We start from the raw sequence: 25,893 nt of genomic DNA, 5'->3' as shown, positions 1-25,893 counted from the left end.
CGGGGCTGAGCTCTTCCCCTACTTCAGCCTCTAGCACGGCCTCGGCCTCGCCCTCTGCCCCTTGTGGGAGCTGCTGCTAGGGGCTCGGGTTGCTGAGCAGTGGATGAGGAAGCGCGTGTTCTCGCCATCTCAAAAGAACAGAGTAGAAATTTAATTAGCATTGAGAAACGACACCGTACGACAGAGAGAACAAATGTGAAGTTTTCCTAACTCTGTAGCCTCTGGGGATAAATACAGACGTCTTCGTACTGATCCCTCAGACTCTACTAAACTTGTCCATGAATTGTGAGACCTATGTAATCTAGAGCTCTGATACCAACTTGTCACGACCCAAAATTTCCCACCCTCGGGAGTCGTGATGGCGCCTACTCGTAGAAGCTAGGCAAGCCAATAAATTTAAAAATTTTAACTCTTTCGTTTTAGTCCTTTTTAACAACTTGTAATAATAGGTGATCAACATTTAAATAATAGCGGAAGACTTAGACTATATAATACCTAAAATAAATATGGAAATGCCAACATGCGTCTCTAGCCAGAAACCGGTGTCACAACATTCACGGACTGTCTATGAAGAGAGTGCAGAGTACCTCGGGATTTCTGTGGACTGAAGGCTGGCTCCCCAAGTGCTACTGTCCCGGTGCTGCTCCGATATCTGTACAGAGTGCAGAGTATAGCATCAGCACAATCAATTCCATGTGCTGGTAAGTGTCTGGCCTAACCCGGGCGAGGTAGTGATGAGGCTAGGACCAGACTCTAGATAAATCTGTGCAATAATATAATATACAGCGAAAACTAAACAGGAATAAGCAGTTTAAATGGGAGGGAGTGCATGCTTCGGGGAACACATTAAATCCAGTAGAAATAAAGAGAAATATGAGAGAAACTACTCAAATCTACAACAAAGTAATAATAACATTGTTGCGGCGTGCAACCCGATCCATATAACATTGTTACGGCGTGCAACCCGATCCAATATATATAACATTGTTGCGGCGTGCAGCCCGATCCAATATATATAACATTGTTGTGGCGTGCAACCCGATCCAATATATATAATATTATTGCGGAGTGCAACCTGATCCAATATATTTATATTCCTTAAACTCAATCATACCATGAGTCCCGGCAAGGGATCAACAATAAACTACACTATCCCGGCAAGGGGATTCAATAGTGAAAGTATATACGTCCTGGCAAGGGAGAATCAGCTATAACCAATCTTAACTCAACTCCTGCTCATCTCAGTTAACACCAATACTAAATCAACAGTAATTTCCATGAAAACAAACTAAATCCTTGCTCAAAATCGGGAATCACCAATTAAGCATCCGCAGAATCATTTAAGAACACAACAAATATCAATTTAAGACTCACGGTCATGCTCGACACCAACGTATAGATACCCGTCACCATGCCTATATGTCGTACTCAACAAGAAGCAGGAAGCAAATAGGACACAATTCCTAATCCCTCAAGCTAAGGTTAGACCAAATACTTACCTCGATGCCACGAACACAATTCACGATTCAATTATAACTTTACCCCTTGATTCCACCACCAATTCGCTCGTATCTTGTCACAAGTTACTTAATTACATCAATAATCACTAAATGAATCAATTGGAATGCATGAAAATGAGTTTTCTAAAGTTTTACCCAAGAAGTCAAAAATCGCCCCCGGGTCCACATGGTCAAAACTCGAGGTTCGAACCAAAACCCGATTACCCATTCCCTCACGAACCCAAATATATGATTTGTTTTGAAATCGGACCTCAAATCGAGGTCCGAATCCCCAATTTTTGAAAAACCTAGGTTCTACCTAAAACACTCAATTTCCCCCATGAAAATCATTGATTTCGAGTTGAAATCATGTGAAATGATGTTAATGATTGAAGAAAACGAGTTAGAAATCACTTACCAATGTTTTGGAGAAGAAAGGTTATTTGAAAAATCGCCTTTCAGTCCCTCCTGTGCGGACCGCACAAAATCAACTGCGGTCGCACAGCCTCTCGGACTCCTTGTGCGGACCGCACAAAATCAACTGCGGCCGCACAGTCACCAGTGAACTTGTGCGGACCGCACAACCACCAGTGCGGATAGCACGAAACCAGTGCGGACCACACTAGCAGGTTCAGAGAGCTGCAGCTTTTTCTGAACTTCCAATAGCCATGTTTAAGCCTAAGACACCCCAGAACCTACCCGAAACTCACCCGAGCCTTCGGGGCTCCTAACCAAACATATGTACTAACTTAATGAAATCATACAAATTTATCCGTGTGATCAAATCGCCAAAATAACCTCAATAACTACGAATTAAATCTCAAAATCTAAGAATTTTTCTCAAACTTCGTAAAACATCAACTTTTGCAATTTAGGTCCGAATCACGTCAAATGACATCCGTTTTTCTCCAAATTTCACATTATCGTCTTAAATCATATATAAGACCTGCACCGAGCACCGAAACCAAAATACGGGCCCGATACCATCATGTTCTGATCAAATTTCATTTCAAATTCCTTTAAACAATTTCAGAAAATAATTTTCTTTAAAAATTCATTTCTCGAGCTTGGAACCTCAGAATTCGATTTCGGGCATACGCCCAAGTCCCATATTTTCCTCTGGACCCTCCGGGACCGTCAAATTACGGGTTCGGGTCCGTTTACCCAAAATATTTACCGAAGTCAAATTTATTCATTTTACAGTCAAAACTTATCATTTTTCACTGATTTTCACATATAAGCTTTCCGGCTACGCGCCCGGACTGCGCACACAAATCGAGGTGATGATAAATGAAGTTTTTAAGGCCTCAGTGACACAAAATTTAGTTTAATAGCAAGCGATGACCTTTTGGGTCATCACATTTTTCCCATTTCCTTCTTTAACAATTAACAATACCTTTCTCTCTTCACGTGAACGAAGTAAATCAAGGGAATCACTCGCTATATAGCCCGATGCCTTCTTTCTTTTCAGGAATATTTATATATATATACATTTTAGGATTTCTCAATCACCATACACCTATTTGAGTTGAATTTTGTGGATTTATATTCTAACAGTTTGATAGATATTGTGCCGTATTGTGATAGGTAATGAGTGGAACCTTGAAGATTATAATGTAATATTGGAAGGAGCCATATGTTCGTCAAAAAGACATTACAAAAATGAGATGAAAATTCTTTCAAAAATTTATAAAAAAAGCTTACAGGTTTGTTTTCTTGTCTTGTCGCTTTGAATTTTTCGCTCTTGTTATATGCTAAAACTTCTTGTAAAAGAATTATCTACACATAATTTTTCTCTCTTTGAACGTTCTTCTAGCATTTTTACAAGTCAAATTTCTTAGTATTAATGTTTCTTTTGGTTCACTCGTTCTTTGTTGCTAATTAGTGTTTCTTTTGAATTTACGTGGTACATTTTAATCTATTGATTGCAAGAAGATCAAGGATTCAGCTTTGATGCAAAGAGTGAAATTACTTCATCCCATCTGGTGGCAACATCTTCAGTCCCCAGATCAAACACTTAGCACTTAGTTTTATTTTGATGTGGAACCCTTCAGAACTTTATAGATTATAGTTCAATAACTGATTCTACTTTAGATAGATGATTGTATATTTTAGAATTAATTTTTGAAACTATTTAGATGTCAATTTGAATATTAAAGTGATATTCAAAATTTATTATTGTGTGTTTCTATGTTTTGATAATATGGAATATTTGAAATTTTAAAAAATATTTGGTGAGGTAAAAAAGAAAAAAAGAAAAATAGCAACTTATAGGACAGAAAAATTTATTATCTCTAATAAACTATTTTTTATAAATAAAAATAAAATATAATAAAAATTGAGTCACTAAATAAAACATAATTAAAAAAATCTAATCGAGATATTTTGACGATTTATAGCTATGGATTTATGGATTGGTAGCTAATTATAAATACTATAATACCAATCTAATATGTGAGCACAACTACATATTTGAATTTTGTGGCTAAATAAATAATATTTTTTGCCACTGTATATCCCTTTGTGGCTAAAGCAGAAGATAGCTACAAAATTGATTCATCTTGGCAAAAGAATAAAATCATCAGCTATAAATATATATTCTTCGTGGCAAAATATTTTATTAATATAGCTACATCAGAAAAATTCTTGTAGCAAAACACGAAATGTTAGAGTTTGTAGCTAAATTTTAGTTACGCTACTTCTAACTACGGATGCTACGAAAACTATTATTGTAGCTAAAGTGTTTAGCCACGGAAATTATTGTGTTTAGCTACGACGTATTTCGTAGCTGTGTATGCATAATATTGTAGAGTATGGATAATCTTCTACTGGGGGTAATGCTTATCCATAATGGAGTACCGAAAGGATAAACTTATTGTATCAGGTATAGATAATCTTCTACCGATGATAATATTTATCTATAACGGAGTACCGAAAGAATGAGCTTATTATACCAGATATGGATAATTTTCTATTGAGGGTAATGTTTCCATAACAGAATATCGAAAGGATAACTTATTGTATCAGGTATGGATAATCTTTTACTGGGGATAATATTTATCCACAACGGAGTACCGAAGTGATAAGCTTCTTCAGGAGGCTTATTTCCAATAGAATACTAAATAGATAAACATATTTACAGCGGAGTCCCATATGAATAAGCTTCTTGAGAAAACTTATTTACAACGGAGTACTAAATGAATATCCATAATATAGTATATTTATAACAAACACAATATTTTTTTAATAAGATATATATACTAGATAAACAAATAATGAAAACAACTTTATATAAAGGACTAAACGTGTTCGTGGGCGGTGGGACATGAAATCATATTCCAAATTGCATTTTACTTGCAATAGAAACGGTACCCTTATTTAAGATATTTGAAAATACCAAAATTATTATTAAGTGGTTTACTGATGTACAACAGGATTATAAGGTAAGAACATCACTATAGACACCAAGAAAAAATCTAGAAAACAAACATCATCTCCAACATAGAGATCATTGCAGTCCACCGTTAAAGAAATCCCTAAATCGTATATGTATACATTCAATCTTTTCAGGTATTAATGTAAGACTTTGTTTGCACTCTCAACAAGTAAATAGAGAAAAAGAGCATCTTGGTGCACTAAGCTTCCGCTATGTGCGGGGTCTGGGGAAGAGCTGAACCACAAGGGTCTATCGTACGTAGCCTTACCCTGCATTTTTGCAAGAGACTATTTTCACGGCTGAACCAGTGACCTCCTGATCACATAGCAGCAATTTTACTAGTTATGTCAAGGCTCCCCTTCAACAAGTAAATAGACTCTCAACAATTAATTTTGTGACAAAGTTGTTTCAATCTGTTTAAAAAAATACATTTTTTTAATAACATGTCAGCCCAGTACACAAGGTATCCCGCGTTCACACAGGGAGAGGGTCGCACTCAAGGAGAACGATGTACACAGTTTACCCTAATGCAAGTATTAGTGACTGCTTTTGCGGTTCGAACTCATGAGCTATATGTCATACAGAGACAACTTTACCGTTGCTCCAAACCTCCCCTCCATTTTTTAATGGCGGTATTAGAGTCCGATGGGAGGGCCACACTCAAGGGAAATGATGTACACAGTTTATCCTTATGCAAGTAGTAATGACTGCTTTCACGGCTCAAACTCATGACCTATAAGTCACACATAGACAATTTTACCGGTGCTCCAAGCCTCCCCTCCATTCTTTTAATTACAAAGCAACATTAACCCATAATTGAGCCATAGATGAGCCACTAACTGAATTGTACTTTATTCACGATATTTTTATATTCAGTTACGCACATGATGAAAAAGACAACCACAGAACTAAAATAACAGGAGTAAAACTTTAGACTAGCCTTTACTTTTTAGAAGCCTAGGAAGCTCACACTTGCGAGTGGAAAAGAACACAAGGCCAAACCCAATAGGGAAAATGCCAAATTTGATGGTGGCAATTAGCAATTATCTGTATTTGATTATAACACCAAAACAAGAAGAGTCCAAAATAATAGAATCTCTGGCTGGCAAATATCTAAGTGGGCCCTCACTTTACAGGAAGTGCCACTTACTTCTCTTATTTTTTTTTAAATTTAATTATTCAATATTCAAAATTAACTAGTCTTGACTAATTCGAATTAGTATAAAATAAGTCCACTAAAATAAAATAAAATGCTCTATATCAAAAAATTCCGATTTTTGTATGTTATGATTTAGTATATAGATTTTATCCCATTAATTTAGTTGAGAAATTTCACCTTTAAAAATTAAATGAATTGTAGTTTTTGCAGACAAATTTTCGATTATTTACACCATATGAACTTTTTTTTTAATGCACTATTAAATTTTGTCTCCTTTAGTTTGAAATAAAAAAGACCACTCGTGCAAGCATGGGTGCACAGTGCACTATTAAAAACTGAAAACAAATATCTAGTAAAAGTTGATCCCTCTTCTTTGGGTAAATAACTTAATATTTAATCAAGTGCACCATTTAATATTTTAAGAGCATAGGAGTCACAAATAATTCCTACATAAAATACCTAGTTTTGCAAAAAAAAAACTATAGGTTTACATGTTACATAATTGTCTAAATCTTCGCGCATAGTATTTATGCAGAGTCCGGAAAATACATCTCAGATAGTTTTCTATTCACAAAGTCAAAAACATCCCTCCATAATTACCTTTTTTCTATTGAAAAAGCGATATTCCTCCATTTTAAGTAATGCCAACTGAAGTCTCAATTCTCTCAATCACTTTCTGCTTTTCTTTTTTCAACTTCTATTCTCACTCAACAATGGTATCCATGGAATCATCAAAGAGTACTGAATCACAAAACTTGCCGGTGTTTGGCAAGAGAAGCCCTGCGGCCATGACCAAAAAAGGTGTTTATGTTGCCATCTGTTACATGGCTTGTGCTGGTTAGTCTATTTTCTTTTTCATCTTCTCTACTCTTGGATTCTTGCATGTATATTCCAGGATTTAGTTATGGGCATATCAACCCCGGTGCCATCCTGCATTCACGCAGGTCTAAGTATCCCAAAGGGTATGATGTAGATAGCAATACCCTAATGCAGGGGCGGATGTAGAGCAAAGGGTACGGGTTCCCGTGAACCCAGTAACTTTTACATAAACCCTGTATTTATACTAAAAAATTTACTAAAAGTATAAGAATATTTAGTTTGGAACCCAGTACGTTGGTCCAGTCTTCATGTAGATTAACTTGAGATTGTTATAGGAACCATAAGCTTAAAATTCTGGATCCGCCTCTGCCCTAATGCAAATATTAGTGGCTACTTCTATAGCTCGAACCCCTGATTAGGTCACACCGTGATAATTTTATAGTTGTTCCCAGGCTCCCCTTCCCAGTATTTAGTTATGGACAGGGAAGTGCGGTACACAAAACATTCCGTATTTACGTAGGGTCCGAGGAAGGGTCGCACCCAAAAGGATGTGATGTGGACAGCCTACTCCTAATACAAATATTAGTGGCTACTTCCACGACTCGAAACTGTGATTTATAGGTCATACAAATACAACTTTATTATTGTTTCAAGGCTCGGCTCTTCCGGGAATTTAGTTATGGGTTTAAAGTATTTTACAAAGGATTGTATATCTCTAAAAATCTTTATGTCAAAGGAGAAGAAAAAGAAATATATTAAAATCTCCTTAGTCTTAAGACTATGAATTTCTTCTCCTTTATGTTTAATGGAACGTTTATAATCAGCCTATTTGTGATAGTATATCTCTTTTCCTTGTCAAAAGTTAGCACATGCACAACAAAAATTTGCTAATATATAATATACGGAAAAGGTCCAAAAATATCTTAGGAACTATTCGAAATAGCTCAAAAATAACTTTCGTTTGTTTTTTATGGCAAAAATATCCCTGCCGTTTATGTTTTGGCCCAAAAATACCCCTAAATCGTTAGCTTTGCCATTGAAGCTGACATGGCAGTCCAACTGGGTTAGAATTGCTTACATGGTCGTCCACTAAGCAATCCATATGTGAAAATTATTTTTTCGGAAATTTTATTTTTCCAGAATCTTTTAATAAAATACAAAATCAACATTTATTCTGAAAAAGTAAAAAATTTCGAAAAAAAAATATTTATTTCGTAATTTTTTAATTAAAATACAAAATCAACACTTATTCTGAAAAAAAAGTAAAAAATTTACAAAAAAATTATTCTTGATTGGGGTTTATGATTTGATTAAAAACTCCATTATTCTCTTTTGTGAATTTATGATTATAGATATCGAGAATTCATATAACTGACCCCAACTTGTTTAGGATTAAGAAATCAGTGTCTTTGTTGTTGTAATAATAAAGTTTTAATTTTTTCTTGTAAACGTTGTGTGTTATTTTTTTTTTTTGGAGCTAAAGAATGGGGTTGAAATCATACTGGGATAATGTTCCAAGACATAACTACGCTATTACTAGATTCAAAAGCATTCAAAGACATAACTCCGAAATTCACAAATTAATCATAAATTCACAAAAGAGAACAATGGAGTTTTTAAATCAAATCATAAACCCCAATCAAGAATATTTTTTTGTAAATTTTTTACTTTTTTTGGAATAAGTGTTGATTTTGTATTTTAATTAAAAAATTCCGAAATAAATATTTTTTTCAATTTTTTTTTACTTTTTCAGAATAAATATTGATTTTATATTTTATTAAAAAAATTTGGATAAATAAAATTTTCGAAAAAATAATTTTCGCATATGGATTGCTTAGGTGGACGACCATATAAGCAATTCTAACCAAGTTGGACTGCCATGTCAGCTTTAATAGCAAAACTAACGGCTTAGGGGCATTTTTGGGTCAAAATAGAGACGGCAGGGATATTTTTGGCATCAAAAACAAATGAAGGATATTTTTGAGCTATTTCGAATAGTTTAAGGATATTTTTGGACATTTTCCGTATAATATATGATACATGGCCCCAAGACTTTAATCTAGTGGTTGGGCGCACGTTACAGGTTTGCATTCTGCCGCAGACTTGATATTTAAGTGGAGAAGGATAGAGTGACGGGCATATTATTTACCGAGTTCTTTGAACATGATGCATGGCAAATTTGTAATCGAACATTGTTATGACGACAAGCATCACCTTATGGATTTAATCATATTTTTTCTTCTTCTTTTTTTTTTTTTTTTTTTTGTTCGCGGGGGGAGGGGAGTACTAGGTAGGAGGAGGGTTTAATTCTCTGACTTCTTTAAATTTGCAATGAATATATGCGACGTAATCACTAGCTAGGTAACATTCGAAATCTTTGTGAATAAACTACCATTCTCAAAAATGTGCAAAGAATTGTATTTGATCTTTTGGGAACACTAAGAGTCTACGACAATGCTTCATTTTCTTTTATTATACAATTTTTTTATATATGTGCAATTTTTGGCAGTTCTCTTGGTCATGTTCAATAAGGCAGCTCTTTCATCTTATAAATTTCCATGCGCAAACGTGATCACACTTTTTCAGGTAACTACCTTATGTTAGATTTATTCAGATGATTTGTACTGATTTCCCAGTACGTTGGTTGGGTATCTATCATGTTAATTAAAGTTTAATAAAAAAATTGCATAAAAATGTTGGTTAGGTATTACGTCAATAGGTATTTAGGGGAAAACTATGTTGCTCAAATCATTCAAAATTCTCGTTGCACACATGTGTTGATCATCCGAGACGATTTGGGTGTTGGTTGGGATCTTGCTCTGGATTTGCTCAACCTAATTTTAGTGGTTTTACTACGCCTATGGCCAATTTGGTTTGATTTTGAGTTTATATCATATGTATAATCAATAAAGTACTAGAACACTTTAAAATTTAATCATACTAGCTTTAAAAATGTATATTTATGTAAGTCGTAATATATATTTATTTGCTGCATCTTAATACCACTACTTCATACTCCTATTCTTATCCCCCAATCCTAACATTTAAGTTCGGACTTCTAGATCCACACCTGCAGCGAGTGGCCACACCTGTATCCGAGCAACATAGGGAAAAATGGTATAAAGAAAAGTTTTGCGCTATTTGAAGGTATAAGGGGGGGGGGGGGATTGTGGCCTGTTAAAAACTTAGTCGACTAACGGTGATTTTAGTTGACTAAATTGAGAGCAGAAGTAAAGTGACAGTAACTAAATAGAGAAAGACACACAGCAATTTTATACTGGTTCGGTACTTACATCCAGTTTCCCTTGGGTTCCTTTTTATATCTTGAAAGAATTACAACAGGGATGGTTTTGATTCGTTCACCACCAACGAAGTACAGTACTCAGTGAATCCGAAAAACTTAAAAACTTAGTCGACTAACGGTGATTTTAGTTGACTAAATTGAGAGCGAAAGTAAAATGACAGTAACTAAATAGAGAAAGACACACAACAATTTTATACTGGTTCGGTACCGGTGAGGTACTTACATCCAGTTTTCCTTGGGTCACAAGGGTTCCTTTTTATATCTTGAAAGAATTACAACACACAACTCTCTTTTTTGTTCTAACTTTTTCCTATCTTTTGAGACACTGATAAACTTTAGATTACAGTGTTTAGGCTAAGAAGTAGGGAGACTTAGAAGACAATGTATGTAGTTGTGCAAGTCTTCCTTTTGAGCTAAGCAGCCTTCTTATAGAAGATGAAAAATAGCCGTTGATATCTTAACCAGAAATAGAGACACGAGATCTTTGAAAAGGATTTGACCCAAGGGGTGCCTCTTCGAATTCTGCTCTTTAGGAAAGAACGGATTCAATCGTGACTTTCCTTTGTCACAGCCTTCATTTACGAGAGAGTCAATCCCTTGACTGAGCTTTAATTGAGGAGCTGAATACGGCAATAACTTCTTCATTTGAATACTGATTGCCTTGATTGAAGTTGAGTAGATCAGCAGCCTTTTTGGTTCCTTCTATAGATCTATTGATTTTAACAACTGATTTCCTTTTCCTTTTTGATGACTTCTGCGAAATAGAACAATTAGAATTTGTCATCATTGAAACTTAATAAGAAATTAACTTAACATTATTGTTGCATACAGCAGCCATGTACATATGCACTATCCTTTTCCAAAATTGTGGGGCTTATATCAACTTGGCAAAATATCATGGTTCTTCAGTTCTGTAACTTAAATCAGTTTTGATTCATGTTTTCATTGTTAAGTGAAAATTAAAGTCCTAAAATACTTATCAAAGGTGGATTACCTTTTAACATTTAGCCTAAACAACAACAATAACTCAGTACCCACAAGTGGGGTCTCATGAAAATAGTGTATACGCAGACCTTACCCCTACCCCCTACCTTAGGGGATAGAGAGGCTGTTTCCGAAAGATCATCGGCAACGTTTTGCCTAAACAAGGATAAATATCTTGCTAATGCCTTCAGGGGTTGAGTTGGGGGGGGGGGAATAAAGAACTATTTTGAAGCAAAGGTTTAAAGTAAAATACAAAACTTAGATATAGGCAAAAAATCAAACTGATGGACTTCTAACAATTATCTATACCATGCATCACACTGATTCGAAGCTCTGCTAGCAATATGTCTTTTATGTTATCTTTGTGTGTGCTTTCTCTTCAACAGAAATGTGGAAGTTTCTTTCTGCATATTTTACCTACTTGAACTGAAGTCTGGTTCTGTTATCTGCTATACATGCTTGACTAAGTTATCTATCTTGTATTCACTACAAAAAAAAAAAAAAGAAAAAAAAAGAGAAAAAATATACTACGAACTCCGTCGCTGATCTGTCGCTAAATCGTTGGTAGCTAATAGAATTTCTTGATAATCTGTCACTAATCCGTTGCTAAATCAGATTAGTAACAGATTTTTCTATTTATTTGTCGCTAGTTCCTGTTTTTGTAGTAGGGATTGTTGCCAGTAACTCACTTGACAATTCGTCACATAGTACTTTCTGTCTTACCAATTTAAGCGTTTTGGACAACTAGATTCTTCACATTCTAACTAACATATTTGACTTTAGATTATGAGCTCGTGTCGCAGAAATGATAGATTTAGCTCTTTCAGCCTCCTGGTGATAATCATTTCTATGTAAATCTTAGAGTGTGTGTGTGTGTCTTATGCATTGGGGTATTTTTGGCTTGAATAACATCGTGTTAGCAAGAAGGGGAGTCTTGGCGTAACTAGTAAAGTTGCTGTCATGTGACCAGGAGATCACGGGTTCGAGCCGTGGAAACAGCTCTTGCAAAAATGTAGGGTAAGGCTGCATATAATAGACTCTTGTGTTCCGGCCCTTCCCCAGACCCGTGCATAGCAGGAGCTTAGTGCGTCAGGCTTTCCTTCTAACAACGTGTTGCAAACATGATCTTGAAAGGCATTGTGCACCTTAATTAGTCTAGTCATACAATTTTCTTGATCCAAAATTCTTCCCGTTTTGAATCGTTGAACTGCAGTGTACATTGCTCACTATACTAAGATACTGCTAAAATCGGAACTATATTTAGTTGAACGACACTGATTTTGTAGGAAAGCAAGATTTGATAATTTCACGCTTGTAAGGTAAAGCAATTTTTCAATTCAATGTGCAGATGCTAAGTTCAAGTTTGATTCTCTATGCTTTGAGACGCTGGAAATTTATATCTTTCACGGTTCAGGATTCACATACTGTGGTTAAGCACACGACAAACCTTGTACCATTTAAGACAGTACTTCATTGTACTCCTGTCGCGTTATCATATTTGCTTTACATGGTAAGTATTAATTCCTCTTGTTGATCTTCTTATTGTGTAGTGTTTCTTCTTAGCTTTTCAGTTGTTTCTTAAGTAAAATCTGCAATTTTTTCTTTTCGCTGACAGCTGGTCTCTATGGAATCTATTCGTGGAATTAGCGTCCCTATGTATACCACTTTGAGACGAACAACTGTTTTTTTCACAATGTTAGCAGAGTATTTTTTGACAGGGAAAAAACATTCATCGTATGTTGTTACATGGTGAGAAATCATTCTAGCTATAGCTTCCTTTTTCATATATATACACAGATATAAAGAAATGTACCTAGTTATTACATAGTATTTTAATTTGGTGTCTTTATGAAAACACTTACAAGGGTCTCATCAGTGTAGGAATTATCATACTTGGCGCGTTTGTTGCTGGAGCTCGAGACCTATCGTTTGACTACTACAGTTATACTATCGTTCTCGTCTCCAACATAACTACAGCAGTATACTTGGCTTGTATAGCTAACATTGGTATTTTTAGTTTTTTGCTTTATTTCTTCTGCGATGTCTCTTTATGAATTTCATCGACAACTTTTTTTATATGTTTCTATTATCCAATTTAGGAGAATCCAGTGGCCTTAACAGCTTTGGCCTGATGTGGTGTAATGGTAAGAAAATGCTACCATTATATTGACTGTATGTAACGGATCGATAAGGACATCAATCTGCCTGATTTGACAATGTGAGACTCTCTGCAGGTATAATATGTACACCAATTTTGCTACTTTGGACAGCGTTCAGAGGCGACTTAGAAGCTACGACAAATTTTCCATATTTGTATACTGCTGGCTTTCAGGTACTTATTTTAATAAAATCTCTGTATAATAGTTCTGTGCTGGCTAATGTCTTGTTTCTTTAGCTTTAACGTAGATACTTCAAGATGTAATCGTCTTTGCTGTTCGTAATTCTTGATAAAATGTCTATTGACTAATGTAACTAAAATTTGATCTAAAATAAACACTAAAAAAAGAGTAGCCCGGTGCACAAGGCATCCCGCGTTCGGGAAAGGGCCGCACCCAAATGCCAAATTCATCTGTCAAGTGTATCATCCTTAACTTGGAAAACATGCACTTTACTGCTACGACAGTTGTAAACATTACTAGTAGTTCTAAATTTTGCTGCTGTCACTCTGTTCTAATTTAACTTATATTTTTTCTTCTGTCTGTCTCCCCCTTTAATCTTTAACGAAGCGAATACGCCCTTCATATGCGGTTATGGTGTTCTCACTTTCATGAAATACTTGTAGTTCCGCCATTGGCAAATGGAAAATGTGGATATTAGCCACTACTTATGTCTTGTTTGAGAAGTTCTATAGAGAAGCTACCTTGAAGAAAGAAAATCACAGGAAGAAAGATTTGGTAGTAACTTCCAAGAGGATTTAAATCACATGAAGAGAGATTTGCTAGTTACTTTCAAGAGGAATTAACATCACATTATCATGAATTATGAACATAACTTCATTGTCCATACCTATGTGAGGATAGATCTAGCACTAGGGTTGCTGGAAGACAGTGGTTACGGATTCGGCTAAACTCACTAGCTTTTGTCCAAATTCTGTATTTGTCATAAGAAAATCATTAAATATGTACAAATTATTAATCTAGAACTCATTAACTTAAAAGGACCAGAATCCCAAACTCATAAACTTCAAATCCTGGCTCCGCCGTTGTTGGAAAAGTTTGTTAGCATGAGCTGAAGTATAACATAAGCTTTTCTTGTTACTCACTAAATGTGTTCTGCCTTTCTTTCTGTTCATTTTCTTGAGCCAATAGAACTTAGCTTCTTGATTTGCACAGAAACAGTGAATGAATATTAATGTTCTAACTGAATTCCTTGCTTCATATCTTTGCAGGCTGTGATTTTTCTATCATGTGTTCTGGCTTTCTTATTGAACTATTGTGTATTCCTAAATACAACTATCAATTCAGCACTAACACAAACAATCTGCGGAAATCTCAAGGTGTGTAATATCTTAATGCCTTTATGAAAGGTATGCAGTCTTGAAGCGACGGTAAAGTTGTCTCTGTGTGACCTATAGGTCACGGGTTCGAGCCGTGGAAGCAGCCACTAATGCTTGCATTAGGGTAGTCTGTCTACATCACACCCCTTAGGTACAGCCCTTCCCTGGACCCTGCGTGAATGTAGCAGTCATTAATGCTTGCATTAGTGTAGGTTGTCTACATCACACCCCTTAGGGCGCGGCCCTTCCTTGGACCCTACGTGAATGCAGCAGCCACTAATGCTTGCATTAGGGTAGTCTGTCTACATCACACCCCTTAGGGTGCGGCCCTTTCCCCCTCCCTGCGTGAATGTTGGATGTTTTGTGCACAGTTAAAAAATATACATTCTTTCAATTATTAGAATTGAAAATGAACAAAGCCCCTTTAGATTAGTTTTTCTTTTTGGTTGATTTTTTCATATGTGCTTTTTTGTAACAACTAATGACTTCATATGCAGGACTTTTTTACTGTTGGATTCGGCTGGATAGTATTCAGAGAACTTCCATTTGATCTGGTTAGTATAATCAATACACTTCAATAATTTACTATTAGTTTATACAATTACTGATATATATTACCATTTTCTTAATGACAGTTGAATGTTGTTGGCCAATGTGTTGGCTTTATGGGATCTGGATTGTATGCTTATTGTAAACTCAAAGGCATTTAGCTGCCTGAATGATGTTCATCATCTTTACTTGGAGGAAACTTAACTATGAGGGGCGGAGCTAGAGTGTCAGGAGGGTTCAATCGAATCTAATAGCTTTGGTTCGAACCTTGTATTTGTCTTAAATTTTTTATTAAATATATAAAAATTATTAATTTAGAACCCAATAATTTAAAACGATTAGAATCTCGAACTCATAAACATAAAATTCTGACTCCGATTCTGTTAACGGTAGATCTATAATTTTCAACCATATTGCGAAACAATATAACTTGTATTTGCCCAATACTTGAGCCTGGAAATGCCGCAATTAACATCAATTTCTCTATCTTTTGGCTGAAGTAAACTCAATTTGCATGAAAATGTGTCAAACTCTCCAGTTGCAGCAGGTTTGAGAACACCAAGGGACTTTAACAGATTTGAGAGATTAATCAACAAATAATTCTCAACAGGATGATGTACAATAGTAAATAAAAGAAAAAAGGGAACTAAATTGAATGTGAAGTCATTTTAATTGAGTTTAAGTTCTAAGCACTAACTAAGTTTTTCTTACACTATCATGTCAGAGGCGGATCCATAAAGTTTATGGGTTCCTACCGTAATCTCAAATTAATATATAATAATAACTTGGTTCACAATTAAATATTTTTAAATATTTAGTGGATTTCTTAATTGAAATATAACGTAATGCAAAACTTACAGGGTTTTCGAAAACCAGTAACAATACTCTAGATCCGCCACCGCATCATGTTAAATTGATCTGCAATAACATAAAAAAGAACAGCCTGGTGCACCAAACTCCCGCTATACGTGGGGTCAGGGAAAAGGCCAGACCACTAAGGGTCTATCATACGCACCCGCCTTACCCTGTATTTCTGCAAGAGGCTGTTTCCATGGCTCGAACCCATGACCTCCTGGTCACATGGCAACAACTTTACCAGTTACGCCAAGGCTCCCCTTCTGATCCGCAATAACATGTAACTCATTATAGCAAGTCTGATATGGTAACTTAAAAAATAGAAGAATAACTTGATATAATTGGGTTTATTGCATTGATAGTGCAAAAAAATTATAATTTCATTATATATAACTTAAATTCATTTGTGAACCGTTTAACAAGAAAGGTAAAAATACACCAATGTAAATACTCTCGTTTTTTTCCTCTGTTTGCCAAACTGTCTTCTAAAGTACCTTCACTTACCCTGTGATATTATCACCTACTCATAACATGAATCCACAGCAATCCCAAATGCCAGATCAACAACAACAGCGAGTTGAACCACCTGATATAGGATCTATGCAAATAGATGATATAAACACAACTTCTCAACCAAAAACCTTCCTACAAACCCTATTACTTGATAAACACCTTTCACCAAATCCAGAAAATCTTAGTAACATAACCTCTGATGCTATCTTAACTGACGAACTCCTCCTACAGGCTGACAACGATGATAACTTTATTCCCATCAGTGCGAATGATAAATCGCGTTTATACGAACCTTGGAAATATTCAGTTATAATAAAACTGTTTGGACGTAAGATTGCACATCATATTCTGAGAAACAAGCTCATTAACCTTTGGAAGCCGACTGAGGAACTGTCTCTAATTGATCTAGGATTTGATTTTTTTCTTATAAAGTTTAAAAAAGAAGAGAATATGATGACATCACTATATGGTGGTCCTTGGTTCATTTTGAACCATTTTCTATCTGTCCGTAGGTGGGAGCCAAAATTTATAGCATCTTCTACTCAACTCATGTACTCAGCTTTGTGGATGAGGCTTCCTGAGCTTCCTACTAAATTCTATGATTTGGAAATTCTCCAAAGAGTTGGGTCAAAACTGGGTAAACTACTAAAGATCGATTCTTGCACTTCGTCTACTTCTAGGGGAAGATACGCATGAATATGTATCGAAGTACCGCTGGAAAAGCCTTTGAAAACCCATGTGAATATAGGTCACCATAGACAAACAATTCAGTATGAAGGCTTAAACTTAATATGCATGCTTTGTGGACATTTTGGGCATATTAAACAATATTGTACCTCGGTTGTTTCTACATCTATGGAGGAAACATCATCTCCTACTCAGTTAAAGACAACTGTGGAGTTCGCACGAAAATCCACTTACACTACCAGGAACTCCATAGCCTCACTGGACAAGGCGGTTGCAGAAGAGCTCCTCCACGTCAGCAGCTTCAGCCAGGTAAGTTTACTAACCCTACTAGGCCTCACCTGGGCCATACATCTGCTGAGAACCTCTTCCATACGAGGCCCAATAAGATAGGCCTTAATAAGTTTGATTGTCTTTCTATTTTGGACCCAATTCGGGAGGGGTCATCTAGTATTGGTACTAAAATAATCAACTGGGACCAAAAGGTTAATGCTTTACCATCCACCTTAGGCCAAATGCAGCTACACCCTACTGACCAATCGAGGCCACCTACTGACCCACTTTTGGTTATTCCAACTAAGCATGCTACTACACAAACTATTACTGCATTAAGTATACCACAACACTCTTTATCTAGTCTAGTAAGCTCTAATAAGCCTTCTACCCTAACACAATTACAGCAGCAACAATTGCCACGTAATAATCCAGTCCCCACCCAACACCAATCCTTACAAGACAAATTCTATCTGCCCTCACCTCTAATAGCCACGTCTCTATCAGCAGCAAGTCCAAATCAACTACACTTGCATGCTACAGTAGGTCCAGATAACTTAGACTAGACCCACACTCCATCTACATGCAAACACAATCATTACTCAACATGTGAAGACCTACGTGAATCTACTCCTCCTACTCACACACTCCCTCCTGCCTCACCACTTATTTTTACCCCAGGTCAGGTAAATCATCCTCTTTCTCCATCCCAAATATACGAGTATCCATACAACTCTCTCAATAATCCAAAAGATGCAAAGACCATCTTTTCCAAAAACCAGTCACTACATGTCTATGCAAGAGAATATTCAAAACAACCATCAGTTCTTCCATCTACCAAGGCTGATTATGCAGGGGCCACAGTTGCAACACATCTCTACCCCGATGGTTTACACCTTTCAGATCATGTCAATGGATCAACCACTTCAGTCTTGGTTGGAAATGGGTTTACAAGGTTATGCATTAATTTTCACTCTAGAGATGAACGACCAAGAAATAGTTTTCCTAATACAGAATCCCTCTCATCTGGCCGAGATTGTAATGGAGGGAATGCGTCTGGGCATGGAAGCCTATACCTAGAATCAGTGGTTCACCACTCAAACACCTCTACAGATACTGGCTCAACCATCATCCTCAACTCAACACTGGACCTCTCCCATGAATCCAGTCCATCTGCATAGGAACCCAGTCATCAACATGATGCCTTTCTACCCTCCACATCACATGGGCCAAGTCTTTGCAACTTGGTTTCAGTCCCTCCACTCGTTCAATCCCCTATCCCCATATGGCAGCCCACTGACTCCTCTAGACACCTCCAACTTCCTGGAGAGTCCCCTACAAACACCACCACCATCACCACACGTATTAGACAGTCCAACAAGGCAAGAGCTGTCAGAAAAATTAGAGGAGATAAGGGAAACAAGAACCGAGTTCTTCTAGCTAAAGGGAATTATGCTCTACGACCTAAAAGAACAGTACGAAAAAAAGTTTGTCCTGAAATGTCCACCCGACCTCGAGGCATACAGCCTCAATTTTCGTCTCACCACAAATCCATAAGTGGGGAAGTATGCCATGGTTATTCTTCCCACACTTCGTCAGCCTACTCAAGTAGTGACTCTAGAGCAGATGGCATCTCATGTCACTCCAATGACTCCACTTCCATTAGGACAAACCTATAACCCAAACTCCTACATGAATTTCTTGGTTTGGAATTGTCGGGGATCTCATAATCCTGAGTTTAGGCGCCACTTTAGGTCTTTGATAGATAATCATAGACCTGTGTTAGCAATTCTCCTTGAAACTCACATGAATGATCACACCAGACTCTGTGATGATTTTAATTTTACTCATATGTTGCAAGTACTTGCCAATGGGTTGATTGGTGGGTTAGTGGTGCTATGGAAGGAACAAGGAATCAAGTTGACAGAGATGCGTATTTCTGAGCAAGAAATACACTGCATGGTCCAGGTATACTCTAATAAACAACCTTGGATGTTATCTGCTATTTATGCAAACTATCTATCTACTGTACGTAATAAACTTTGGGAGAGTTTAATTAATATTCATAATACTATTGGCATGCCTTGGTTATTAGGAGGAGACTTTAATGAAATATTAGATTCAAAGGAAAAATTCGGGGGTCTGCCTATAAGCAATAATAGGGTGGATAAGTTTATGAATTGTTTGAACTATTGTAAGTTGATTGATCTAGGATTCCATGGTAGCCGTTTTACATGGACTAATAAGCGTCGACATGGTAATACAATTTTAGAAAGACTTGATCGTTTCTTAGAAAATTATGAATGGCTAAATTTGTACCCAGACGCTGTGGTTAAACATCTCCCACGAACCTTTTCGAACCACTGTCCCCTATTAATTACCCTAGAATCTTCCCCTAGAGTACAACAAAATTTTTTTTGCTTTGAAACAATGTGGGCATCTCACCTGCAATTCCCAGCATTAGTTAGGAATGTTTGGGCGAGGAATCACTCATTACTAGATACTACTAAATTATTCCAGGCAGTGGTTACGCTTTGGAATAAGCAAGAATTTGGGAATATATTCCAACAAAAAAGATCTTTGCTAGCAAGACTAGCAGGAATTCAAGCATCAGTTCACTACCCTACTAGCTTATTCCTACAAAATTTAGAAACACATCTTTCTATACAGTTCAGTAATATTTTACGTCTAGAGGAAGAATTGTGAAAATTAAAATGACACATTAATTGGTTAAATTCAGGAGATGCGAACACCAAATTCTTCCATTTGTCTACTCTTCATAGGCGTCGAAGAAATAGAATTTATAGTTTAAGGGAAGTAGTTGGTAACTGGATTACTGACCAGTGTGAACTTAACCAACATATCCTTGCTTTTTAGCAAATGCTATTTACAACTGATCAACTATCTTCCCTTCATGCTTATTTTGACTTAAATAGTTGTGCGCTTTCAAATCATGAACATCAATTTTTGGATTCACCTCTTGATCATAAGGAAGTTAAGTGTGCTCTCTTTAGTTTTAAACCCTACAAGGCACCTGGCCCAGATGGTTTCCATCCATTTTTCTATCAAACTTTTTGGTTGGATGTTAGCAATAAAGTTACTCTATTTTGTCAAAATGTCTTTGCTTCTAAGACAATCCCCCAGGAATTAAATCAAACATTTGTTTGTCTTATTCCTAAGGTGAAAAGCCCTACCACTATCCAGCAATATCGCCCTATAAGTTTATGTAATACATTATATAAGCTGATTACGAAGATCATTGTTAATAGGTTAAAGCCTGTCATTAATACAATTATAGGACCTACCCAAACGAGTTTCCAACAAGGGAAACGTGCTTCTGATAATGGTATTATAGTACAGGAAGCTTTAAATTACTTTAGGAATGCAAAAGGAAAATCGTCCTACATGTTGTTAAAATTAGACCTAGAAAAGGCATTCGACAGACTAGAATGGTCTTTTATTCGGAGGACTCTTTTATATTTTAATATTTCCCCACCTTTGGTTAGTTTAATCATGTCATGTGTCACAACATCATCTATCTCTATTCTGATCAATGGCACTAGGACACCTTACTTTACTCCAACTAGAGGAATTCGTCAGGGTGATCCTTTGTCGCCTTATCTTTTTATAATGTGTATGGAAATGCTCTCGCGTAGCATCCCATTATTAGTTGACTACCTTCAATGGAAACCTATTTGTATAACTAGGAAAGGTCCGTCAATATCACATCTCTTATTGCATATGACATTATTCTATTCTCAAAAATATTTACTAAAAGTTGTCATGCAATGATAGATGTGCTAGATCACTTCACTCATGCTTCTGGCCAAAAAATAAACTTTGATAAGTCTAAGGTCTATTTCTCTAAAAATTCTTTAAAGAGTCATCGAACTTATGTGACTCAGTCCTTCTCTATTAAGGAAGGAAGTGCGTTTGGAAAATATTTAGGCTTTCCTATGTTTCAGACTCGGCCGACGAATAAAGACTTCCAATTCCTCTTAGATAATTTTAAGAATAGGTTAGCCGGATGGAAAACTAATTTACTTACAATGACGGGTCACACTACTCTTACTAAATCTACCCTGAACAATCTTCCAAATCATATTATGCAGTATATTCAAATTCCCAAGCATATTCTTAATAAAATGGAGCAATACCAATGGAATTTTCTTTGGGGTACTACCTCAATAAAGAAAAAAATGCATCTTCTTAAATGGAATATTGTATCAAGCCTTAAGGATAAAAGGGGGCTGGGTGTCACACCTCCTTTTTCAGCTACCCCGCAAAGGGACGTAAAAGGGAGTTTTTTCAATTAAAGGACAATCAAAATGGAATTTTATTTAAAGATTCAGAGTTGCCACTTGGGAGATTTGTGGTGTCCCAAGTCACCGGTTGAATCCCGAATCGAGGAAAAGAATGACTCTGTTTAACAGTCTGCGCACCAGAAATTCAGATAACGAATTCTGTTTGTGAGCTCGTGATTTTTGCCCTATGTGAGAATTGCTCCCAAAAATTCAAAATAAAACAATTTTCCTTTGTGTGCAATTTTGAGAATTTTCGTGGCATTTTTGGATAATTATTTGTATTTGTCTGTACATGTTTATTTATTAAATTAATAAAAAATACAAAAATATATCGCATTTGCATTTAGGATTTAATTCTACAATTAGGAGCAATTAAGTTTGTTTTACAAGAACAAAAATCATAAAAAATAATGTACTTTGCATTTTTAGCATTTAATGTCCAAATTGTGTGATTTTATCGTAATTGCTATTTAATTGTGTGTTAATTGTTATTAAGAGTTAATTAGTGCTTTTATAAATTAATTTAGTTCTATAGGCTAATTTAGGATTTTTAGAATTTTAGTTTTATTTTATGAAAAAATAATAGAAGAAAAAGAAGCAATGGAAATAAGAAGAAAATCGGATTGGGCCACCTTTTAAATTAAATCAACCAGGCCCAAACCAAATAACCCCCACCGGGTCGGGTCGACCCGGTCCGCCTCATAACCCTAAACAAACACCCCCCCTTCTTCCATTTTTCATTTTTCATTTTTCATTTTTCCAACCCCAAAACCCTAAAACCACCCGCCCCCTCTCCTCTTCATCTTCCCCAAACCACTCCAACCAACCCCTCAAGCTCCCATGGCTGCCCTCCTCACCACCATCTACCCCAAGCGACCCTCTAGCTCCAAGCGACCCCCATGGCTGCTTCCTTCATCTTCGTCGGAACAACCAAGCGACGAACGTCATGGCTGCGGCTGCTTCCTTCATCTTCGTCGGAACAACCAAGAGACGAACGCCATGGTCGTTGCTTCTTCTTCTTCGTCAGCGTCACCAGCTGCCCGTCGACCACTCTTCAGTCGAGCAGCTTCCCCTCCTTCTTTTCCATCGAGCAGCAACATCTCCAAGCCACAACCGCTTCACCCCTCGTCCTAAACGACCCCTATATCTCCAGCTCCCATGGCTGCCCTTCTGCACCTTCTTCGTCCCCATCGTCATGGTTGTTGCTGCTTCACCCATCGTCATGGCTGCTGTTGCTTCATCCGTCGTCGTCCAGTTGACGACCAGCAGCTCACCCAACTCCCTCTCCAGTCAGTCGCAACACCAACCAGCACACACGCAAAACAGTTTTAAGCTGAGGTTGGTTTGAGGTCTTCACCGTCCGTCGAGGTTCCGTTAGAATCTGTGTCTGTTAGTCAAGCGTCAAAACAGTGTTGCGAACGAAGTTGTATTTCATCGGAAGTCCAACATTGTTCGATGTCGGATCGTTAGCATAAAGGTCAGCCATAGTTCCTTCACGGATTTTTTGCTGCTTTTTCTTTGTTTTCGTTTTAATATGTGGTTTCATTTTTGAACGTTTTTGCATGATATTCCTACTGCATATTCGTTGAAATTATGTGTGTGCGTGTTTTGACGACTTTCCTACTGTTTCGAGTTCGATTGATGCTCAAGTTTAGTGATTGAAATCTACTCGCTTGTTCCGTTAAGTTTGTTCTGATATGAATCTGACTCTGTTGTTAATTCATGAACATTGTCGATTAGGAGTTTGTTTGGCGAGTTTGTTTATTCAGAATTTGATTATTAATTGGAAATTGATTAGATGAATTAGTTATAGCTGCTAAAGTTTGGTTAATTGACTTAGGAGGATTGGATATGGCTGATGGGGTAGAATGGTAATTTCAGTAGTTTTAGGGGCATTTCAGAATTTTAAGTTTTAAAAAATGATTAATTTGAGTGCTCTGTCCACTAAATACTAATAATATTAAAATAATACATTGTTTAATACATAGTGGGGGACAAGACATGTGGTAGTGGGAATTAATACATTGTTTAATATAGTGGGGGACAAAGCATGCAGTAATGGGGAATAAGGGAATTAAATAAAGAAAAGACATGTGGTAGTGGGAATTAATACATTTGTTTAATATAGTGGGGAACAAGGCATGCAAAAGTGGAGAACAAAACATAATGGTATGAAAAGATTAAAAAAGGATTGATTAAAATATGTTTCTCATACCTATTTTGGGTTATAAATAGAGTCACTTAGGACAGATTTAGGGGTGGAATTTTTGAAGAGAGTTTGAGGCTGGTTTTTGGAGAAAGAAAATCAGTTCTCTTTCAGTCTTTTTTTTTTCAGAGAGTCTAGGCTGAATTTTTAACATTTAAAAGTTCAGTAATTTGAGAGTAAGAAAAACAGGCTGGTTTTTAATCTAAAAGGTTCAGTATTTGAGAGTGAAGAAACTAAAAAGTTAGTCTTTTCTTTTACTGCTGAATATCAGAACTAGTACTGTTGTTGTTTCATCGGTGTTGCTGTGTGGTATTTCTGGGGTTTCAATTGGTTCTTCCTGAGTTTGCTATTGGTTATTGGCTACTGTTTTCATTGGGTTTGCTGGAACTCTGCTGGTTCCTTCATTTTAATCTGTCACTGGGTTGTTCTGTCACTGCGTTGTTGTGTTATTACTGTTGCTGACCGCTCCTTCATCTTCTTGTATTTCCGTTATCCAGGTACATGTTCTAAAGCTCTCAAATTTAATGGAAAGGAAGTAAAGAGTTGTTGGAATGGATTTCCAAAAATAACTATTTCTTTGTGTTTAATTTGATGTATAAGCAGTGGTTCACTTGATATTTCATAGTGTGTATTGGAATGATTTTGAAATGCATAAACTGGACTGATTGAATCTATTTCTACAAACATGGAATATCAATTGTAATTAATCTTAGTTAGTGATTACTAGTTATGAAATATACTGTATTTAATTCTTTTGTTCAGTAGTCGTGAAACAGTTTCAAAAAGTTTATGTCACAAAGCAGGTTCAAATAGTTTATGGAAATCAGCATGTCGGTTTAATAGGTCTAATTCTGAAATCGCGAGTTCACTTGAGTAAATAACATCATTTAAAACCGCAATGTAAATAATGTTAGTAACTAATGTTAGTTCTCGAATGTTAGCGTGATGTCAGTTTTAAGCATTGATGCATTTTTCAACAAACCATAAAAAGAGCAAAAATAGATTTGTATTCCACATAGATTAACTTCAATAATCCAATTCATATAATAAAGCTAAAGTTGAACTGGATCAAAATGGTAGCTGTTTTGTTAATATTTACAACAGCAGGCGGCGGATCTTAAGTTAGGTAGCGGGTTCAAACTAGAAGGTGTTTCCTTTTGTTTGGACCCGGATTTGAATTTGAAGCCCGAACTTTTTAATGCTAATTGATTAGAATTTTTTCTTTATTATTAGAGACCAATAAATAGGAAATCATAGTCGCTTTATGATATCCTTGAATAAAAAATGAGATGAGCCTCGCCGAATAAAAAATATAAAATTGCGGGGCCCTCAATAAATATTTGTTTTAAAATACTTAGACTTAGGGACGGGCCGTTTAGCCAATTTCACGGCCCTACCCAAAAAATGATATGCTAGTCGCTTTAGGCGCGTATTTAATAATGTTATATTCTTAAATTCGGGTGCACATTTATGTGACCCAAATCCAAATCTCAACGAAGTCGAAATGTGTCGCTAATCACGGGTACATTGATTGTGACGTGGTTCGAGATGCATTTCCACGACGTTGCAAATTCCTTTTAAAAATAATGAATGAGACAAGCCTAGACAAACAAAAGTACACAAGCTGCGGGGCCCTCTATACGTGTTGGTAAAATTACTTAGACTTCGGGATGGACTGTTTAGCAAAAATTTACGGCCCTACCCAAAATAATGATACGCTAGTCGCTTTAGGCGCATATTTAATAAGGTTATCTTCTTAAACTCGGGTGCACATTTATGTGACCCAAATTCAAATCTCAACAGAGTTGAAAT

General features: G+C 36.4%; 2 protein-coding genes across 2 annotated transcripts; both read left to right on the top strand.

The window, feature by feature from the left end:
- Positions 1-6,681: 6,681 nt before the first annotated feature.
- Positions 6,682-15,584, top strand: LOC104241994 (UDP-N-acetylglucosamine transporter UGNT1-like). Its single transcript, XM_009796968.2, has 10 exons — positions 6,682-6,931; positions 9,423-9,499; positions 12,550-12,711; positions 12,817-12,950; positions 13,078-13,208; positions 13,301-13,345; positions 13,436-13,533; positions 14,590-14,697; positions 15,195-15,251; positions 15,333-15,584. The coding sequence occupies exons 1-10, from the start codon at positions 6,736-6,738 to the stop codon at positions 15,405-15,407; spliced, it is 1,083 nt and encodes a 360-aa protein (XP_009795270.1). The 5' UTR covers positions 6,682-6,735; the 3' UTR covers positions 15,408-15,584.
- A 1,048-nt stretch (positions 15,585-16,632) lies between these two features.
- On the top strand, positions 16,633-17,310 carry LOC104241995 (uncharacterized). The gene has a single exon (XM_009796969.1). The coding sequence runs from the start codon at positions 16,633-16,635 to the stop codon at positions 17,308-17,310; it is 678 nt and encodes a 225-aa protein (XP_009795271.1).
- The last annotated feature ends 8,583 nt before the right edge of the window (positions 17,311-25,893 follow it).

The sequence above is a fragment of the Nicotiana sylvestris genome, chromosome 11, assembly GCF_000393655.2.
Source record: "Nicotiana sylvestris chromosome 11, ASM39365v2, whole genome shotgun sequence".
Classification (NCBI taxonomy): Eukaryota; Viridiplantae; Streptophyta; class Magnoliopsida; order Solanales; family Solanaceae; genus Nicotiana; species Nicotiana sylvestris.
Note: the sequence above shows the minus strand (reverse complement) of the source record. Positions and strands in the feature narration are given on the sequence as shown.